This window comes from Rhipicephalus sanguineus, chromosome 1 (assembly GCF_013339695.2).
Source record: "Rhipicephalus sanguineus isolate Rsan-2018 chromosome 1, BIME_Rsan_1.4, whole genome shotgun sequence".
Classification (NCBI taxonomy): domain Eukaryota; kingdom Metazoa; phylum Arthropoda; class Arachnida; order Ixodida; family Ixodidae; genus Rhipicephalus; species Rhipicephalus sanguineus.
Window position 1 is genome coordinate 39726316 of NC_051176.1, and position 20012 is coordinate 39746327.

Genomic DNA, 20012 nt, shown 5'->3' on the forward strand with positions numbered 1-20012 from the left:
GTCATTGTTACAACTGGCCGTTGGTAGTGCGAATGTCTCACAACACAGGAGTGAGCGCACCGTACGAGCGCAGAACAACCCGTGTGCGGCGTTTTCGAGCGTGTGCTGCTGCTTCTACGCAGTGGCCAGGCTTGGCCGGCTTGGCTGTGGCTACTTGAAGTACAAGACGTGTTGAAAGTGCTTTCAACTTTATTTTGTTCGATTATTTAATGCACAGTATAATATTTAAAGAATGAAACTTTGCGTGAAACGTATTTTTGTTCAGAGTTTGACACGGCGTACTCAGACAGTTCAGTTGTAGCGTGCCACCGCAGCGACATCGTGCCCACTAACAGCTCGAATTTCAAGCAGGTTTCGCTTTATAGCGGGCTGTAAGCAAGCAGCGAAATTCTTTCTCTGCCTACTCATCGTAACCGCTTGCGTATTACGAAATACTCGTAGTGTTGTGATACACATCTGCATAGCAGACCGAAAGGGGAGCGCACGTACTACAGCGATGTTAAATGATACATGCCACTGCGCTAGGCGTCGTCTGCTGTACGAGTTTTTCAAGTAAGCGCTACGCGAACAGACGACAGTTCTGTTCATTGTAGTTTTTTCTCTTCGTATGCGGTTTCCAGAATATCAATAAATACAGTATCACAGGCTGTATGTTACCAATAAAGCACACAAATTAATGAAATTTGTCGTGAGCATTTTTTCGTCAATCTCGCAAAGCGGACAGACGGTCACTTTTCTCGCAGACACGACGTCTACCAAATCGCCATGCCGCGTTCCAGAATTTCAAATCGGCAGGAAGAAATTTTAATTAACTTTATGGAGCGGCATTCCCGCTTAGTGTTTCGGGCCGGGGAATTGGATTCTACGTTCACGGCTTTTGATAGGAATCGTTTGTGGGAGGAGCTTGCCAGGCTCCTGAATGATGAAGGCCCACCAATTCGGTCGGCAAGGGAATGGCGAATTTGGTGGACGAAATTCGTGCACCGTTGTAGGCGCGACGCGGGCGACTACGCCAGCGAAATGAGGTGAGTAAGATGTGATTTCTAAAAACTGAAAGGTATTGTGTCTTGAAGCGCAGGAATTGAGTACATGTGCCTCTGGTCAAAAGTAAAGAGCGGCGACTCTGCTCGCGGGAAAATATCAAGGGGGGGGGGGTGTCTAATCGCTATGTCAATGCATATGCGCGTATCGAAAGTACGGCTTATGAGATAGGAGCCACATGCTGAAATGTAATTATAATTGACATTCTAAGGCAGTGACAAAGGATACAGTTACATTACATTATAAGCTTCGTAATATTGTTGCGGTGAAAAGAATGAGCAAGCAAAGATCGTGTTACGATAGAGGACAGAGTTTTTCAATGAACTTTTTATGTCACTTCTGTGTACACAGTGTGGCACATACTGAATAGTTCATGAAAATTGAGTATTTCAAAACATCCTGTTTAGCTAGCAGTATTTAGTGACAAAAATGCCTGAATAGGCTCATAACCTTGAGTAAGTTTGCGAGAATAAAGTACGGCACTTATAGTGATTATTTCTCACACAACAGACGGTGCAGATTGTTCAGTTTATGACTAAATGAACAGTTGGATTTTAAAACAAAGGAAAGCTTCACGTGATGATGTGAAGCAGTTTCCACAAAGCGAATAAAACTGAAATTATGAATACCAACTTAACAGTGCATTGTTCAATAACATGTAGGGCGACAGGTGGAGGAGTACTCGGTGGCCTGAAAGGTAGAGTCCTCGCTTTGGTGGGCCCAGCATGCGCCCAAGGCCTGGGGGACCCACCTTATTTTTCCGACTCTGACGTGAGTACCTGAATGTGATATTCTAAACTGCGTAACATTACTCTCTGTGGAGAGAAAGAAGGAATACTGTGTGCCAAAGTAATGGAAATACAGTACACCTAAAGTTGGGAACAACATTTTATTTTCTAATTCACAATTACTCAACCAACCTTCAGTAGATCATTCAGTGATGGAAGGAAAGTACGGCTACATAATTGTAAACAAGTAAGCATTTTTTTAAAAAGCAGGGAAGGCAGTGGTACATGCAAATGAATATTCAAACATAGTAAAACAGAACATTAATACAATAACAACAAATGCTTTGTGAACTCAGGGAAAATAAACAACGATGCTGATTCCAAATTTAAAGTGTCCTAAAGTGGCCCCAGTTGGTGTTTTACATTATTCAACATGTTCGAAATGGATGATCTTAAATGTCTAATTCGAAAGGTAACCGTTGTCTGTACTCCATTTGTTCTGTGACACAATCAAAACAATCAAATGGATTAAGTGGTCGGACCCTGTATTATTGATTGGCCCCAAATGGAACAAACTGGAAACTGACTGGAATGTAGCACTTCAAAGGGATAGTTTAACTGGACATGACAGTTCCAAATGGCCGTGACAAGTGTTGTACAATCATCCGTTTTGTCTCTTACTTTAATGCTGGATAGTCCAAAAGATTGCGCGATTCCAATTGTGGTGAACCCATAGGTACAGAGTTGTCCACATTCAAGCTGAACACCTCATTAGTATTCAAGACCCCATTGAAGCTGTTGTTTAATACATAATTCAGAAAATCATTACTTTGTTTGTCGACACCATGATTAGACGTTCTATAACGGGCATTGCACTCGTGAAGTATAAGAAACGTTCTAGTTTTGCCGGTTTGAATACTAATGAGGTGTTCAGCTTAGATGTGGTCGACCCTGTACATTGCTCTTCCAACTGGAATGTTAGAACATCACTACAAGTCCAGTTGCTGTTAAGCATTCAAATTTGACAGTGTTACGAGACCAGTTGCTATTGTGCATTCCATTTGGGCATGGTTATGCGACTACTTAGTTGTAGGACAGTTCCAGCTGGGCCTTGTTAAATGCCATATTGGTATTACTTCCATTTCATACTTGTATGAAATGTCAGGTGATATTATGAGCGTTATATGTATTAGGTGCACTGTTGATCAAATGCCTCTTGGAAAGGTGTCATGGTGGAACGTAGAAATAGGAGGAAGGTGAGGGCCTTCAAAGTGGCTGGTTGTAATGAGAATTGAACCAGTTGGTTTCAATTGGACATCACAGAAACTGTTAAAGCTAACAAACAAGAAAATATCTTTTAAAGGTAACACCTGCGCTATCATCAGTCTCGAAATAACTTCAGTGTGGTGGGTGCAGAGCGGCACTGATTTCATGTTTGCATTGTTGAGTTGGCCATGAGAATTACCTATTTGTCTTGAAAAGCTGGCAAAGGTTACTGGGCCAAAATTTACCGGCATGGCCAGCGAGACTATGTCTGCTGAACTGAATTTGCGAGGTATCAGTGATGAAATTTTTTGTACTTCATTTGTGTGCAGGCAATATTATGTAATGTTCAGCTCATGCAATACAACTACACGGTTTGCTAAGTCTTGATAGCAAAATATTTCAAAGCTTGTTGGTGTGTCTCCAATGAAATGAACAGCTCACCCCCTTCAAGGCCACAATTATCCCCAATGGGATAAATGTGCCTGAGCACCTCACGTAACTGGACAAACCATTTGGATTTTGTTTGTGCTACCAATTGGTTAGGTTGCTGCCCACTGAACACAACTCGGAAATCAAATTTGTGCTGTACGGTTTTCTCAATGGATGAACTGCAGCCAGCGACTAGTCTAGTAGGTCGATCCATTTGGAATTCACATGTGTTACCAATTTGTTATGTTGGTCAAGCCCCTTCAAAATAATTGGCGTGACCAAGTCGGCCGAGTGGATTTATAGGTGTTTTAAAACACAATTTGAAATTTCACGTTCATTGTAATTGTGTCCAAATGAAATTTTCCAACTGCTTTGGGCAACTTCTTTGCTACTGGTAACAGCAACAGTCGTGAAAAATATGAGAATGCATAGTAAGAAAGAAGTAAAGAATACACACGGGAGTACATCGGCAAGTAGAAACGTGACATTAGCAACATAAAGTAGAACATGAACGCATTGCAAAGATGATCAACAAAAGTTTTTGATTAGCATGTGCAAAAATGCAGCAAAGAAAGAATACACTAAGTTTTACACAGACGAAACCGTGAAATAATGCATGTTATCACAGCATGAACTCACTTTGAAAACTGGAAGTGATGCCATGTAGGAGAGCATTCCATGAATAGATGGAATGTTCCAAGGATGAAAAATGTGGGAACTTGTGTACTGCCATAAAATCAGGTACCAGGTACAGGCAAAGCCATTGTGCATTTCTTGCAATGTTGACGATGCTTTTTCATTTAAGTTCGATGATGACAGACAAGCTGCTGGTGGTACAGGAGCCCAGTGGCGGTACAGGAATCATAATTTCTAATGATGTAAAAGCTGTATCCGAAATAGAAGTCATGTGTTCATGAAAGATTGTGCATGACAAAGACTCCTGAATACTTGTATTTTTTCACTTCACTTCTCAATGTGTTACTATTGAAATAGTTAGTGACACATACGAGTTTCTCAAGAGAAATAAATTGCATTGTGCTTCCACACATCCACAGAGCAGATGCACATAGAACACAAATCACTGATATGCTCTGATCATTGTGGAGTGCCACATAGTGAGTGGAACAAGTAATGACATGGCAGGGAGTGCAATAGCAGGCAAATATTCGCACACAGCTAAACAAAATACATTACTTTGCAAGGCATTGAGGCAATTTAAATGAGTAGGCGTCCGAGTACAATACATTGACGTACACTAGAGGTAATACCAGAAAGGGGAGAAAAAAATTGTGCACAACCCTTATTGTTGTAAGTGTTGCATGTGACCACAAACATCTTGCCAGGTGGAGCCTGTACATGAATGTACATAAACTATGGATGAATTCGGAGGCACTTCAATGTAACTTAGTGCATCATAAATGCTGCAGTTATAGCAGTGCAAAGGAGCCGCAATAATCTTTGTAGAAGTAAGCTACATTGCACAAATTTTTTTTGCCTGAATTTACTGTGACATTAATTTTGCATGCGCATATGCAGGACGACCAGCAACCAGACGCGCCAGTGGCAGCCCAAGCACAAGCAACCCAGCCTGGTGCAAGTGGCCTCCCAAGCAGGCAGCCGTGCCCACCAGCTCCAAGGCAGGGCACATTTACTGGAAGGCGTGGGTTTGGCCCACGTCGCACAGCTGGCTTCGGGCGTGCACGTAAGGCAGCTTGCAGATCATAAGTGAATGTGTAAAACGAGCCATAACCGTGTGCCTTGCTTGCATGCGCAATATGCTGAAGCATAATGTTACAGCCATTACAGTGACTAATGTAACTACAGCACCCATTTTAAACGGGAAAGCATTGTTCAGCTAGGTTCATCTTTCGAAACCAGGTGACCTCTCCCACTGGAAGTGACAGACTCCGACACTAAAAATACTTTCCAACAAGGGTATGCCATAATCCCCTCTGGGCTGTTTAGCATTATTATTTACATTACAATGTGTGCTAACGTAATAACTAAACATGAAGTAGTACATTTATATGCAGCTGTACTTTCCCTGTCATGCATGAAATCATTAGGTTTCAGATGCTGTATGCAATTTGCAAGTATACCTTTACCTTTCACTACACCTCACATGTCTTCTTCGCTGCCTTTGTTTGCATTTGCAAGGTGTCTTGCTATGGCAGAGCATGACATGTTTGTGATGCATTGCCCTAATTGGTACACAAGAAACATGCTCTCTTTAGAGTGTTGCTGCAAGCGTGCGGAAAATTTTTGCTAAATTCTGAGTTCTTCTAGTGTATGTACATAATAATCACAAGCAATCACAATTACAGTTGTGTGTACCTAAAATTTCAGCATTGTGGCGGGCATTTGTTGCAGGCACTTCGTCTCCGCAAGCCAGCCAGGAGGACCTACTGGCTCAAGCCATTGACCATGGCAGACAAAGCGTGCTTGCATCTCAGCAGCTGTGCAAAGCCCAGCGCGAGCAAGTGGAGGCCACACGCAAGGTACATGCTCCTCATGGTCGAAATATATATCAAGTAGGCTGATGCGCTAACTCACACCTATTAAATGGAAAGCATTTCTTAGCGAACCCAAGGCACTTTGAATGTTGTGTCCGTCTGTCAGTCTGTCTGTCCAGCCGCCTATGTTTGGGTGCCCTCGTGATTGCTTCCTTAAATGGGAGGGTAAGAGGGTTTGACAAGTATGCCTGATGATGACATGAATAACGTGAAAAGCGTGTCGCGCACGTCGTCAAAACCCCTTTCTCCAGATACGTGTGGCACATACCCGTTTGTCACGGGCCGCTGTAAACGGGTATGCACCACAGGTGATTGACACTTTATATCTACCCAGGAACGGCAAGAACAGACATCGGTAAACTAAATGCGAGAGCATTAGGAAACGCCAACATGGCAGGGTTGACGCAACGAATGCAAATAAAAATTAGGATCCCAGAAAAGAACGGACCCAAGCATTACAGCATGGCTGGCATATTTTAATAATGCAGTTGTTTTTTGCACGAAACAAAACAATGAAAGAACTAATGAAGCTTATTGTAGTATTGCACTGCCTATTGAATTTGTCTACCTGGGGTTCAGTAACATGCATGTAAACAAACCTATAGGTTAGCAAGAGCTTATAATGACATAAACTTGAGCTAGTTCGCTAGCATTCATTACAAAAGAAAGAAACGTGCATACACAGACACAGAAGATAACAAGACAACATATACTGTGATTTCTTGCTCTCATCTCTTGTGTCCGTGTTTCGACGCTTCACCCTCTTGTGCAATTAAGATGAGCAAGTGCATTTTTTCACATTGGAATGCAGCTACCACGTTTGAGAAACGAAGCGAAGCCTACGTACTCGGCATGTTCCTGCCAAATATGCTTAGCTATAATGACTAGGTTGTGTCAAATGTTACCATAACGTTTACATGGCATTTGCTTACTTTGTAATATCGTACTTCATCATACAATACACTGCGCATCGATTCTAAACACTACACTTTCAATTCTGCATTAATTTTGAACAGCAAACGGCGGTCCTCGAAAAAGGGCTCAAATCGGTGGCTGACGCAGTCAAGGAGTTGTGCGAGATTGGACGCCGGCAGGAGGAGCGACTCCGAAGACTGGAGGAAAACCTTTCGCCCCTCGCCACACTAGCAACAAGTACTGTGGTGGTGCTGCCACAGCAGCCCATGCCAGGGCAACAGCCGCCGCAGCCACCACAGTAACTTTTGTTATTTCAGTTTTTGTTTTTTAATGCTTGAATTTTAATTTTACTTGCCTTGACAAAACAGTTACTTGTGGCACCTTTTTTCCTTTCGTTATTTAAGTTTGTTTTGTTATTTCAGTTTTTGTTTTTTATTGCTTGAATTTTAATTTTACTCGCCTTGACAAAACAGTTACTTGTGGCACCTTTTTTCCTTTCGTTATTTAAGTTTGTTATATGTCTTTCGTTTAATACCTTTTGTCTTTTATACGTGTGTGGAAGTTATGTTTTTTTTTTGTGACGCGCAGCACCACAAGTGCGGTGTACTGCAATGCTACAAGTCTGCACTAGTCATGTTTGAATGTACGTGTGATGTGCAGTGCCACAATCGAGGCATAGTTCATTGTTTACAAGTGTGCACTAGTCATGTTTGAATGTACGTGTGACGTGCAGTGCCACAAGCGACGCATAGTGCATTGTTTACAAATGTGCACTGGTCATGTTTGATTGTACGTGTGACGTGCAGTGCCACAATCGAGGCATTCTGCATTGTTTACAAATGTGCACTGGTCATATTTGATTGTACGTGTGACGTACAGTGCCACAATCGAGGCATAGTGCATTGTTTACAAAAGTGCACTGGTCATGTTTGATTGTACGTGTGACGTGTAGTGCCACAAGCGACGCATAGTGCATTGTTTACAAATGTGCACTGGTCATGTTTGATTGTACGTGTGACGTGTAGTGCCACAAGCGACGCATAGTGCATTGTTTACAAATGTGCACTGGTCATGTTTGATTGTACGTGTGCCGTGTAGTGCCACAAGCGACGCATAGTGCATTGTTTACAAATGTGCACTAGTCATGTTTGATTGTACGTGTGACGTGTAGTGCCACAAGCGACGCATAGTGCATTGTTAACAAAAGTGCACTGGTCATGTTTGATTGTACGTGTGAAGTGCAGTGCCACAATCGAGGCATACTGCATTGTTTACAAATGTGCACTGGTCACTAAATATCACAAGCTGAACACTCTGAATGACCAACCACAAATCACATTGCTGTGTTACCATCTCAATTGGCCACCTTGACCACTTCATGAAGTTCAGTGGTACGCATCTGACCGAGTATTGGTGACAAGGTGCCACCATTCATGCAGCGTAATATTGTGAGCTTCTTGCAAAGCTGCTGGATGCTTTACAAGCAAAGCACTGACGACAAGGAAGGGCATCTGTCTGCTGCATAAAAACACTAACTTTAAGTGCACTGGAGAATTTCATGTGCCAAACCCACAGAGTGATAATGAGGCATACCATAGAAGAGAACTCGGCATTAACTATGAGCACCTCAAACTCTGCAACATGCACCTACATCTAACATCATGGCCTTTTCTTCAATTTTGCCCCCACTGAGCTGTGGCTGTCATGGCCTGGATTTGAACCAGCATTCTCGAGCTTGACAGTGCAACAGCACAGCATGCTCAGCTACCATCGTGAGAGACACAGAACAGTGAGAGTGTGATGTAATGAATGTAAATGTACGATACACCATACACTGACATCTATAGAGCTTACTGGCTATCTCAATATTCTCGGGAGACTTCTTGGGCCTCAATCAAGAATGAAGTCAAGGTGCTCCCATTTCTGTCTCAGCATATGACAACTGCAAGGCTGTTTCACTTGAAAACAGAACCCAGTGTAACAGGAGCAACGAATGTTTTAAAAAGGCAATTGTCCTTGCAATAAGACACAAGTGCATTTTATGTGTTGTAAATCATCGTTGTCAGTGTATGAAGGTGCTGAAATAACGCAATAACTTTTGTACTAATAAGATGAAGTGTTTTTAGGGCCTTTTCCAATGTATTTTGTGGCATGTTTGCTCCATTACAATGAGTGCGTCGTGCTACTAGAGAAAATGCTATTTCTTGCACATATGCCACCTGGGATAAATAAACACCTCCACAAAAAATTATCCAGGCCTTTGGTCATTTCTGAATGAACAGTCTAAAACAATACATTATCGTGACCGGGATAAGCAACCTATGATAAGGCGGCCAACGATTTCGAAATTCCATGCACTTGTTGGATAAATAGGTGACACTGAATGTGATAGCGATGATGAGGACATGTAGCATTTTTTTGTAGAGCAAGGTTCTATGTCTGTATAGGAGCCCCAAATGTGTGCGGTGATGCATAGGAAATGATGTGGTAATGGCAACGACACTGTGTAACATTGACTGTACGTGGGCCTAACAGTTCTGCTGTAGAGTGTGGTAGATGGAAGTAATGATTACAAGAATTTCCTATTTGCTGGGGCATACAATGCACATGTATATCCAAATAAAACGTAAGTTCAGTGGCACATGGAAGCTTGCAGAGATGAAAAATCCTTTAAGGTGGGTGTTGCTGGAGCCGACATTTCGACAAACAGACTTGTCTTTGGCAAGGCAGCAACTGTGTTCCCTAGCGCTGTGTATGTGTACGCTTTAATCCCTCTCCCCAATGACAGAAATGGAGGAGTAGAAGAGAGCAAGTGCAGAAAAGGTGGGTGAAGGAAAAGAACATACAGCGTGGGGCTGTTAAGACAGATTGGTGTGTCCGATCAGGAGACAAAACAGGAAAAAGTCTAAATAAAAGAAAGAAAGCAAGCAGAGCGGAGTGCGGGGAGGAAGTAGTACCGGGAATGTATACAGTCTTAGTTTGCATGGACAGAGTTGGAAGGGGGATGAGCCTTGCACCTTACAATCAACAAGAAAATTTTTTAGAATTACTGCAACTACGAAGGCAAACAGAACTTTCGGTGTGACTAGTCAGTTGCCACATGAATGAATCAAGTTATCAAAGGAAGCACACTTTGGCTGCAAAGAGCTCGTTCAATAACTGAATTGTTTTCAACGAATGTAAGGGCTACATATTTTAGTGGCAATCTTTTCTTCCCAGACACCACTGAGAAGACCTCTTGGCTCACTGAGGAATTTTGAAACAATGCGATGATAGTAGACACCATAATGTCCACTCAGCACTTACTGGCAGTTGCATGTGCTTGTAGGTGTTGTGTACCATGTGCAGACTGGAAGTGTCTAAATCAACATAGCGTACTTGACAACTTTCTTGTTGGTCTCTTGCTAACATGACCTCAGTGGAGCATTTTGCAATTATACATCAACATAACCAACTCGCCACTTTAATGTAGTGAACATGCTCCAGAACGGCTGTAAAAAATGTAAATTTACATTTTTGTCTGTCCATGAAAAGTTTCAGATACTTTGCGAGTGATAGTGGCAAGAGTATGCTTGCTTTCTTTTTAATGTGTTCTATCACCTCATGTGGAAATTCATGTTCCACTGGTAGAGGTAATCATACCCAGAGTCATCACAGACAAGAACATATGTGGCATTCTTTTATAAAAGAGCGTAGTTTACCTTAAGTGAAACTGACAAAAACTTAGTTTTTTACTTCTGAAAATACGGTCGGGCCTGCAACAACAATTTTTTGCCAGTGTGCTCACGTCACCCAGATACCTAAAATCTATATCTAAAGTAGATAGGTGGGCGAGCTAGAACTGATGTATTTCAATAAACTTAGTTCTTAGACAGCGCTCGTCTTGTGTCCTCTTCTTTGTGCTCCGTCCAGTTCGCGCTGAAAAGTTTTCAAGAAGGCTAAAAGCTATATAGCCCACTGTTGTCAACATTCAGGAGTGAAATTTGGATTTGGCTCTTATAGATTGCAACTTTTCATTTGGGCTTGAATTAGCTTGTTAAAAAACGAAATCCCAGCGAATGAATGATATAGCAATGTTTTGCTACAAAAGTAACACTATCCTTGTGCTTCCGTCGATGACTAGACTTGTAGAAACAGTGGTTCTTCCAGGCAAAATGTGCACCATTCGTGACTGTGGGCAGCTTTTTCTTGTTCTTGGCATCTATAAGGCCTCCAAAAAATGCTTCAGTTCTTCATCTTCTTAGCTCGTTTTATGCTGCGCCGTTTGGGATCACTACTTCTTCTTCAAGGAATAGATTGGTGGCCAAGATCTTCATTTCCGTTATCTTCTATTTGAAATATACAGTTTTGGAGTGAAAGAAGGACATAATACTGTAGCGCAGAACTCGAAAATAAACACCAAGAGGCAGAAACAAGTACCATAAAATCTCGAGCAAGCGCTCGACGCTAAGGTGAAAGATAATCCGACAAGATTTGGAGGGGGGCCCTTGCTTGGTCATGGAGCAAAATTCAAGATGGCGGAGGAAGAATCTCTAGGAATAAAAAGTGCACACCCGTAGTTCTAATGAAATGCTCTATTGAATACGCAAGCATTTCCCGTTTCCGAAATAGTGAATGAAATACTGAAAATGGCGGGAGGAGAGGGTGTGGGGGTGCTTGCTCTGTCATTGGGGCATGTTTCAAATCTTTCGAAAAAAGGAGGGGGGCACTTGCTTGGGATTTTAAGGTAGGAAAGTCAGCCTCCTACTCTTTCGAGTTCTGTCCTACAACATAATGTCCTTCAGAGAGTACCAACTCGCCCAAGAAAAAGCAATTGTGGAACGAAAGCATGATAGCAAAGCAAGTAGGAGACATATGAAACAGATTAGATTCGACCATGTTGGTTGTTCTGGACATTGTTTACACAGCGCTGGTTTAATGGATCAGCCTCTGTTTCATCCATACAGATGCTGGATTTGGCTCGCTTTTGATTCAAAACTGCTTTTTTGAGTCCACGTTATGATAAGAAATTGCCCCATCCTGATCACAAATGTTTTAAAGGTGAAAGATACTTAGGTGCGCTTCATGCTCCCGTGAAATTTAGCCCAGTTTCGGTTTCTGGATTTGGCTCTTTTAGAAAAAAAGATTCCACACATTAGTCACACTTATGCATTGCCCGGAAATGAAGGGTTCTCAACCTCCACAAAATACTCTACGTTTCCCAAGGCCTTGCAAATGACATTTCCAAATGCAACAGTTTTCGAGGACCCGCGAAAACCCTGTAACATTGCGTTTATTGATGACGCACTGCATCATGCACCACTTTTGCACTTTCGGCACATACAAAAATTATAAATAAGTATTGCAGAACGGCCACGTTCCCACCAAGCTTCAACCAATCACATCAAGAACATCAAACATGCTGGGAAAATTAGGCACAATATCAACAAAATATACGCGAGTGGATATTATGGCTATCTATCTTTTGAAGTGGCCCTCTAACAGAGTTCAAGCGCCTACTTTGTTTATTCTTGTACTTTGCATAGACTGAAGGATGGACACATTACTGCAGCAAGAACATGAGTGATGGGGCTGATCAAGAATGTCTCTACTTTTCTCAATTTTCAAGCTGTCCCCTGACCACCTTTATCTCGACAGTGACGTTCCAAAGCGCTGTCAATAAAATGACTTTAGAGTGCCTATGCAGGAGAAGTTTGCGCACAAGCTTGAAGCGCCTATGTAGAAGAGTTTCTCAATGATGCTTGCTTGTTTGATCAAGTCTACCAATTTCTTCAACACGATTCTGAAACAAAAAAGACATGAAAACCACAATAGAAGACACACTCAGCACAACACACCTTGCGCCGTGAGTGTCTTCTTTTCACTTGTCCACGTCTTATCGCACAATCGTAGAGAAGTGATGGATTACCAACTTGTCCAGAGTGCTGCACGACGCTATTGCCATACTTGCAACATGCCTGACCGTGCCGTTTCATTCACACTGTTGAACAGGAAACACAGTTGTCAGATATTACATAGCCTAACAAAAAAAAGAGTGCAGCGTGCAAACACAGAAACAGTAGAAAACGATGATGACATGCGACGTTTATTGGTGCAAGGGCCATTTAATGGCCAAAGAGTGCCAGGATATGATAGTGAAAGTGAACAATGCTTATGTTAGGTGGCTGTATAGGGGCCTACGATTCCTCGCACTAAAGGCGACTAAAACATATAAGCAATAAAATCATGAGTGTGACGTAAAACATGTGCGTAGTGAATGAATGACAAGTGGTTGTGATGATAAAACAATGGGGATATGGTGTGAGCACAAATACCTCCACAAAGCCTTTGAGGCCAGGGCAGGGAGGCAGGTGCTTTCTCTAATGTAGCTCATGTAGCAACAACTTCTTTTCAGAGGTTGTACTATGGACTGCCTAGGTATGTGACATGAAAGCCATGCACTTCTTTTAAAAACACGAACAGTGACTGATGTTTAAAAACAGGTTCCCTACCGATGAACATTGATGAGTGTAATGGTCAGGTGCTTTCTCTAATGTAGCTCATGTAGCAACAACTTCTTTTCAGAGGTTGTACTATGGACTGCCTAGGTATGTGACATGAAAGCCATGCACTTCTTTTAAAAACACGAACAGTGACTGATCGACCGTAACGGAGCTTGAAAGGCAGCTTTGCCGCAATACCGGGGTGTAATGAGGTGAAGCGTACCGAAAATCTAGGAACCACTTTCAATCGGACGTTGTTTTTTGGCAAAGGGTGACCGTAACAGAGCTTGAAAGGCAACTTTGCCGCAATGCGAGAGTGTAATGTGGCGAAGCGTATTAAAAATCTGAAGGGGTCACTTTTAATTGGGTGTTGACTGCATTTGTTTTTGGGACGTTCGAATAGTTCGAATAGTAAAATTTCAATGCGAATCGAATCGAATAGCAAACACTATTCGAAAAATATTCGAAATTTCGAATATTCGCACACCTCTACTTCAAACCTATGAACTAGCTCAACTTTCTGTCGTCCTGAGTTTCCTCAACTTGCCCAAATGTAGTGGAATAAAAGTCTAAACTAGGACTGAATGTCAACCGACAAGAAGGATTGCACACTCAAGGAAAATTTAGATTTTGGAAAAACAGCATGCCAGAATTAAGTTCCTATGGTCACAGGATGCACCTTCAGTGCAGTCGCTCCAGACGTTGATGAACCCCTAAAAAGATCAAGAAAACCTCGTCCCATGCTAACCAAAATTGCATTCTAAAGGAAGCCCTACCCAAAAAGAAGCGTAAATGTATCTTAAGTCACCAGTTTACACAACATGCAAATAAAAAATAGGTGCTTCAAAAGTGTTCAAGGGCCCCTTTAAAGCATGCAAGGTAGTTTCAAAGTCCGTGTGTAAACATAGTACCTACACACCAGATGCATTTTCACATGTGAGGTGCTCCAATTACTTTTTTTTAAGTGAAGCAGCCCGGAATAGGCCCTATGCGGGAGAAGCGTTGCTGAACAGAACACAGTTACATCATGTCAAATATGATAGATGAAGCAAGCTGCGTGATATGAGATCAAACATTTCAATAGGCAAAGGCGGTGGAAAACAACAGTAAGAAAATCCATGTATGGTCTTTATCAGCATTGCAAACACTGGTGGCAGCACAGCACACACACTTTGACACAACCTGAATCAAAACTAGCACATAATGAAGCTGGTTTTCATTAAGGTTGGGTCAAACAAAGAAACGAGCCCTCAAAATTCCCTTCTTTGAAACGCACACACTTGTGGCACACGACAACACCAAGCACAGTGCAGCCAAGATGCAGCGAGGATGTATGCATGTGTCAAACACTGGTGGCAGCAGCACAACGCACACACTTGTGGCACACGACAACACACAGCACAATGCAGCGAGGATGTGTGCACGTGGCAGCAGCACAACGCACACACTTGTGGCACACGACAACACCAAGCACAGTGCAGCGAGGATGTATACACGTGGCAGCAGCACAACGCACACACTTGTGGCACACGACAACACCAAGCACAGTGCAGCCAAGATGCAGCGAGGATGTATGCATGTGTCAAACACTGGTGGCAGCAGCACAACGCACACACTTGTGGCACACGACAACACAAAGCACAATGCAGCGAGGATGTATGCACGTGGCAGCAGCACAACGCACACACTTGTGGCACACGACAACACGAAGCACAATGCAGCGAGGATGTATGCACGTGTCAAACACTGATGGCAGCAGCACAACACACACGTTTGTGGCACACGAGGGAGGCACACAGCAACACGTAGTATCACAGTGCACAAACATCAGAACTCGACAACATGGCAGGTCACTTTAATTAGGAAAAACTGAAAGGGATCAGGCATGGACCTCGTCTTGCTTTATCGGTGACCTTCCCAGGCAATCGGCCTCAAAGCACTTTCATCCAGACTTGTACACAACCGTTATATGGAATTCTTGAAGGTGCAAGCTCCACCGTGCTAGCCAACCCAACGCGTCCAGAAAGGCTGCTCCTCCAGCTTTTGCTGCAACTGTGCTGTGTGTTCCGCACATGCCTGGCGTTTTTTCGTCACCGGGTTCAGCTTGCAGCAGTCAACACACAAGCGTAGACTACCGTCTTGTTTTTAATGAGCACTACTGGCGATGCTTCAGAGCTTTTTGATGGCTAGACAGCATCAGTGTCAAGCATCTTACTCACCTGTTCTTGCATTGCATCGTGAACTTTCGGCACCACGTGGTAAGGGTTTGGTCGAATTGCTTTTGCCAGCTCGTCTGTTGTAATACAATGCTTCGACAGTGGCATTTAGCTGGCCATCGAGGTAGACGAGATGCACTCTGAACTGTTGCAGTACATCCACAAGATGCTGTCTCTGTGGTGGTGATAAATTCCTGTGTACACGTCAACAGCTGGTGGTGATGAAGCTACTCGCTGCTCTCCCTGTAGTAATGCAAAGCATTCGCGGAACTCTGCAATCTCGTAGAAGTAAGCTATTGAAGTGCATCCTCCAATGTGTCCCTATTTTTGGTGAATTTCATCAACACGACCTCTGCTTGCCCATGCACATCACTGATGACACCTCTGGCTGTGGCAACACCTTGAGAGAGCAAAAGCGCAAATACTTGTTCAGCGAGAACTTCCCCGTAATGCTGCGTGTTGCACGTGACACAAACAAGGCGGCCCGATAACGGTGGTAAGTGGCGCTGATGATGTCCTGCAGGAATTTGCTTGTAGCTCTTCACTTTTATCCGCATGAAAAAATGAGTGCAACGTACAGTATATTGACGAGTGCACAGTATTGACGCAAAAAATCCATGCCTAAAATTGCCCGTTTCCAACAGTCAGAAAGAATAACCAAAGTTACGATGAAGGATGACTCCCCTATCTTGATTGCTGCGGTGCACTTTTGACTAGGTGTTAGTAACTGCCCTCCAGATCCTGTAGTCCTGCCCATTCTATTTTCCCCTTCCTGAACTTATCTTCCAAATTCTCACTTATTATTAAAAAGTGCGAACCAAGCGACGACACGCCATCAACGTCAATCGTAAGTGTAATATTACGACGACAATAATATCATGTTTCGACAAATCATTGCACATTTTCGGCTCCTCATTCAGCGGTAATGGGGGAATTTCAGCTCTTTGATGATTGGCAACCTTCCCCCCTGAAGTCACTGCCCTTAGATTCCCCGGCATGCCCTGGGAGATCACGCTCTCGCTATGTCAACGGTTCTACGTCTAGTGGATGGAGAATAACATCCAGGAGAGGAGGAGTGCAACTGGAACCCAGGGGAGTCGTCCCATCAGCCTGCCGTGCTCGCACTGACGTTACGTGTTCCGTTGAAATGGCACCGAGGAGTAGGGGATGGAAATCTTTGGTACTCTGTGACTCAATAAGGGGAATATTGCTACATACCAGTGGCATCACGGTCAACAAGACAAAGAAGAGGACGACAACAAGACAGTCTGGCGTGAGCTGTTCTTATCAGCAGCGCTGCTCGCTTAACCAGTTGTAACTACATCAGTTCCTATTCCTTCGAGTCTGTCTCTTTCCCGTAACAATATTGACAGATGTGGCCTGCTTCCCCACAATCGAAGCACAGGGGCCTGTAGTCAGAGGTCTCCCAAGTGGCAGTTTTGCTCATCGGATCAATGTCAAAGTTCCTCTGTAGTACAAAGGCGTTGTTTGCAGTAGTTGCTGGTAGCACTGCTGCAGCGTCTGTACGGTACGAGGCTGGCGGCAGACGTCTGCATATAGCTTCATTTGCGAGTCTCAATGTGTGGCTCTGGAGACGAAAGCGCTTGCCTTATCTCCCGGCACACGACTTCAGTGACTGACATAATTGCGCATTCATTCGACGTGGTGGTGAGCTTCTTGACCTCCTTCTGTACCACCGACTGCCCTTATCAGCTGGCACAAAGAACACTCATCAGTTGCTATCACAACAGTCACACCTGTCGTGTGAATTGGTCCACTGCTATATAGGCAGTCATACTGGCTGTAGTGTAGCTGTAGTGGGTGCTTGATGGCAACTGCTTCCTTCAAAAAGTTGACACTTGTAGACGGGTTTAGCACGAGACCAGCAAAGAGCTGCTTCTCAATACCATGCATGACGTGGTCAAGTTTTTTCGCTTCAAACATATCGCAATCTGCTAGACGAAATAGACATGGCTACAGTATCATTGCCTTCTGAATCCCAGATTCCGTGCTGCTGTGCGTGCTCTCACCATGCGGTACTTCGGACCGTGTCCAGGACCTTCCACTAGAAATCATCCCAAGATGACCACTTGCAATTTGTCAACCATGTTCAGAGTCACTTTAGAAAAGGGAAGTACACGGGGCCTAACTTCTGCGTGCATTCAATCCGTTAACAGGGGCTCTAATCTCAAACTTCTCGTGCAAGTTGCCTGTGTCCTCATATGTGTTGACGTCAAACTTCACAGGAACTCAAGAATTAAAAAAAGTCACCTGCGTCGGGTTTGGTTTGTCATGTCGTGGGCACTGCTTTCTGACAGATGAATGAATTCTCAGACAAGCATAACAGATGTCGGTTGCTGCGGTGAACAGGTGTATAAACATGACAAAGTCTTTGTGGCATAGCCTTTGTCTTCCTTTTTCAATGCGCATGGACTTCGTTGCCCTTCTTGCGCTGAAGAATACATGCAGCAGTATGATGCAGCGAGGTTGTATGCACATGTCAATAAACACTGGTGGCAGCAGCACAATGCACACACGTGTGGTGCATGAGGGGGCACACGACAACACGAAGCATATGATGCAGTGAGGTTGTATGCACGTGTCGCTAAACACTGCTGGCAGCAGCACAACGCACACAGTTGTGGTGTCTGAGCGGGCACACGGCAACACGAAGCATATGATGCAGCGAGGTTGTATGCACGTGTCGCTAAACACTGCTGGCAGCAGCACAACGCACACAGTTGTGGTGTCTGAGCGGGCACACGGCAACACGAAGCATATGATGCAGCGAGGTTGTATGCACGTGTCGCTAAACACTGCTGGCAGCAGTACAACGCACACAGTTGTGGTGTCTGAGCGGGCACACGGCAACACAAAGCATATGATGCAGCGAGGTTGTATGCACGTGTCACTAAACACTGGCGGCAGCAGCATTACGCACACACGTGTGTGGCATGAGGGGGCACACGGCAGTACAGGGCACCTGGAGGAGCAACGGCGTACATACGTCCGTAAAGACAGGCAGCAGCAGTACAACGCACAGACACGTGGGGCACGAGGGGGCACACGGCAGTACAAGGCACCTGGAGGAGCAGCAACGGCGTACATACGTCCGTAAAGACAGGCAGCAGCAGTACAACGCGCACACACGTGGGGCACGAGGGGGCACACGGCAGTACAAGGCACCTGGAGGAGCAACGGTGTACATACGTCCGTAAAGACAGGCAGCAGCAGTACAACGCGCACACACGTGGGGCACGAGGGGGCACACGGCAGTACAGGGCACCTGGAGGAGCAACGGCGTACATACGTCTGTAAAGACAGGCAGCAGCAGTACAACGCACACACACGTGGGGCACGAGGGGGCACACGGCAGTACAAGGCACCTGGAGGAGCAGCAACGGCGTGCATACGTCCGTAAAGACAGGCAGCAGCAGTACAACGCGCACACACGTGGGGCACGAGGGGCACACAACAGTACAAGGCACCTGGAGGAGCAGCAACGGCGTACATACGTCCGTAAAGACAGGCAGCAGCAGTACAAACGCGCACACACGTGGGGCACGAGGGGGCACACGGCAGTACAAGGCACCTGGAGGAGCAGCAACGGCGTACATACGTCCGTAAAGACAGGCAGCAGCAGTACAACGCACACACACGTGGGGCACGAGGGGCACACGGCAGTACAAGGCACCTGGAGGAGCAGCAACGGCGTACATACGTCCGTAAGACAGGCAGCAGCAGTACGACGCGCACACACGTGGGGCACGAGGGGGCACACGGCAGTACAGGGCACCTGGAGGAGCAACGGCGTACATACGTCCGTAAAGACAGGCAGCAGCAGTACAACGCACAGACACGTGGGGCACGAGGGGGCACACGGCAGTACAAGGCACCTGGAGGAGCAGCAACGGCGTACATACGTCCGTAAAGACAGGCAGCAGCAGTACAACGCGCACACACGTGGGGCACGAGGGGGCACACGGCAGTACAGGGCACCTGGAGCAACGACGGCATACATGTGTCCGTAAAGACTGTGTGCAACACCACAACGCCCACACTTGTGTGGCACACTGCAATACATGGCACCTGGAACAGCGATGGTGTACAGGTGTCCGCAACACTGTGCAACACCAGAATGTATATACTTGTGGCGCAGGAGGGTACCGAAGGTACATTGTTCGTAGCCCCACATGTGCATGCAGCCATAAACACTGCTAGAACCCTACAGTCTAGTGTCGCCGTGCACGCAAAAGAGCTCTCTGTATTCGCTGCAGATGCACACTGCGCGAGATGTTCAGCTGCGCGATTGCCTTGCACGTGTTGCCCTTCCGCGCAAGTACAGTGCCCGCCTCGAGGAGGAGCTACTGTCCTTGAGGTGTGTGCTGCTGGTTCATCGTCCTCCTCGTCCCGTCACTGTCC

General features: G+C 44.9%; 1 protein-coding gene across 1 annotated transcript; it reads left to right on the forward strand.

The window, feature by feature from the left end:
- The first annotated feature begins 1020 nt into the window (after positions 1 to 1020).
- On the forward strand, positions 1021 to 7264 carry LOC119382243 (uncharacterized). Its single transcript, XM_049413113.1, has 5 exons — positions 1021 to 1025; positions 1704 to 1812; positions 5001 to 5166; positions 5835 to 5962; positions 6994 to 7264. The coding sequence occupies exons 1-5, from the start codon at positions 1021 to 1023 to the stop codon at positions 7192 to 7194; spliced, it is 609 nt and encodes a 202-aa protein (XP_049269070.1). The 3' UTR covers positions 7195 to 7264.
- Positions 7265 to 20012: the final 12748 nt, after the last annotated feature.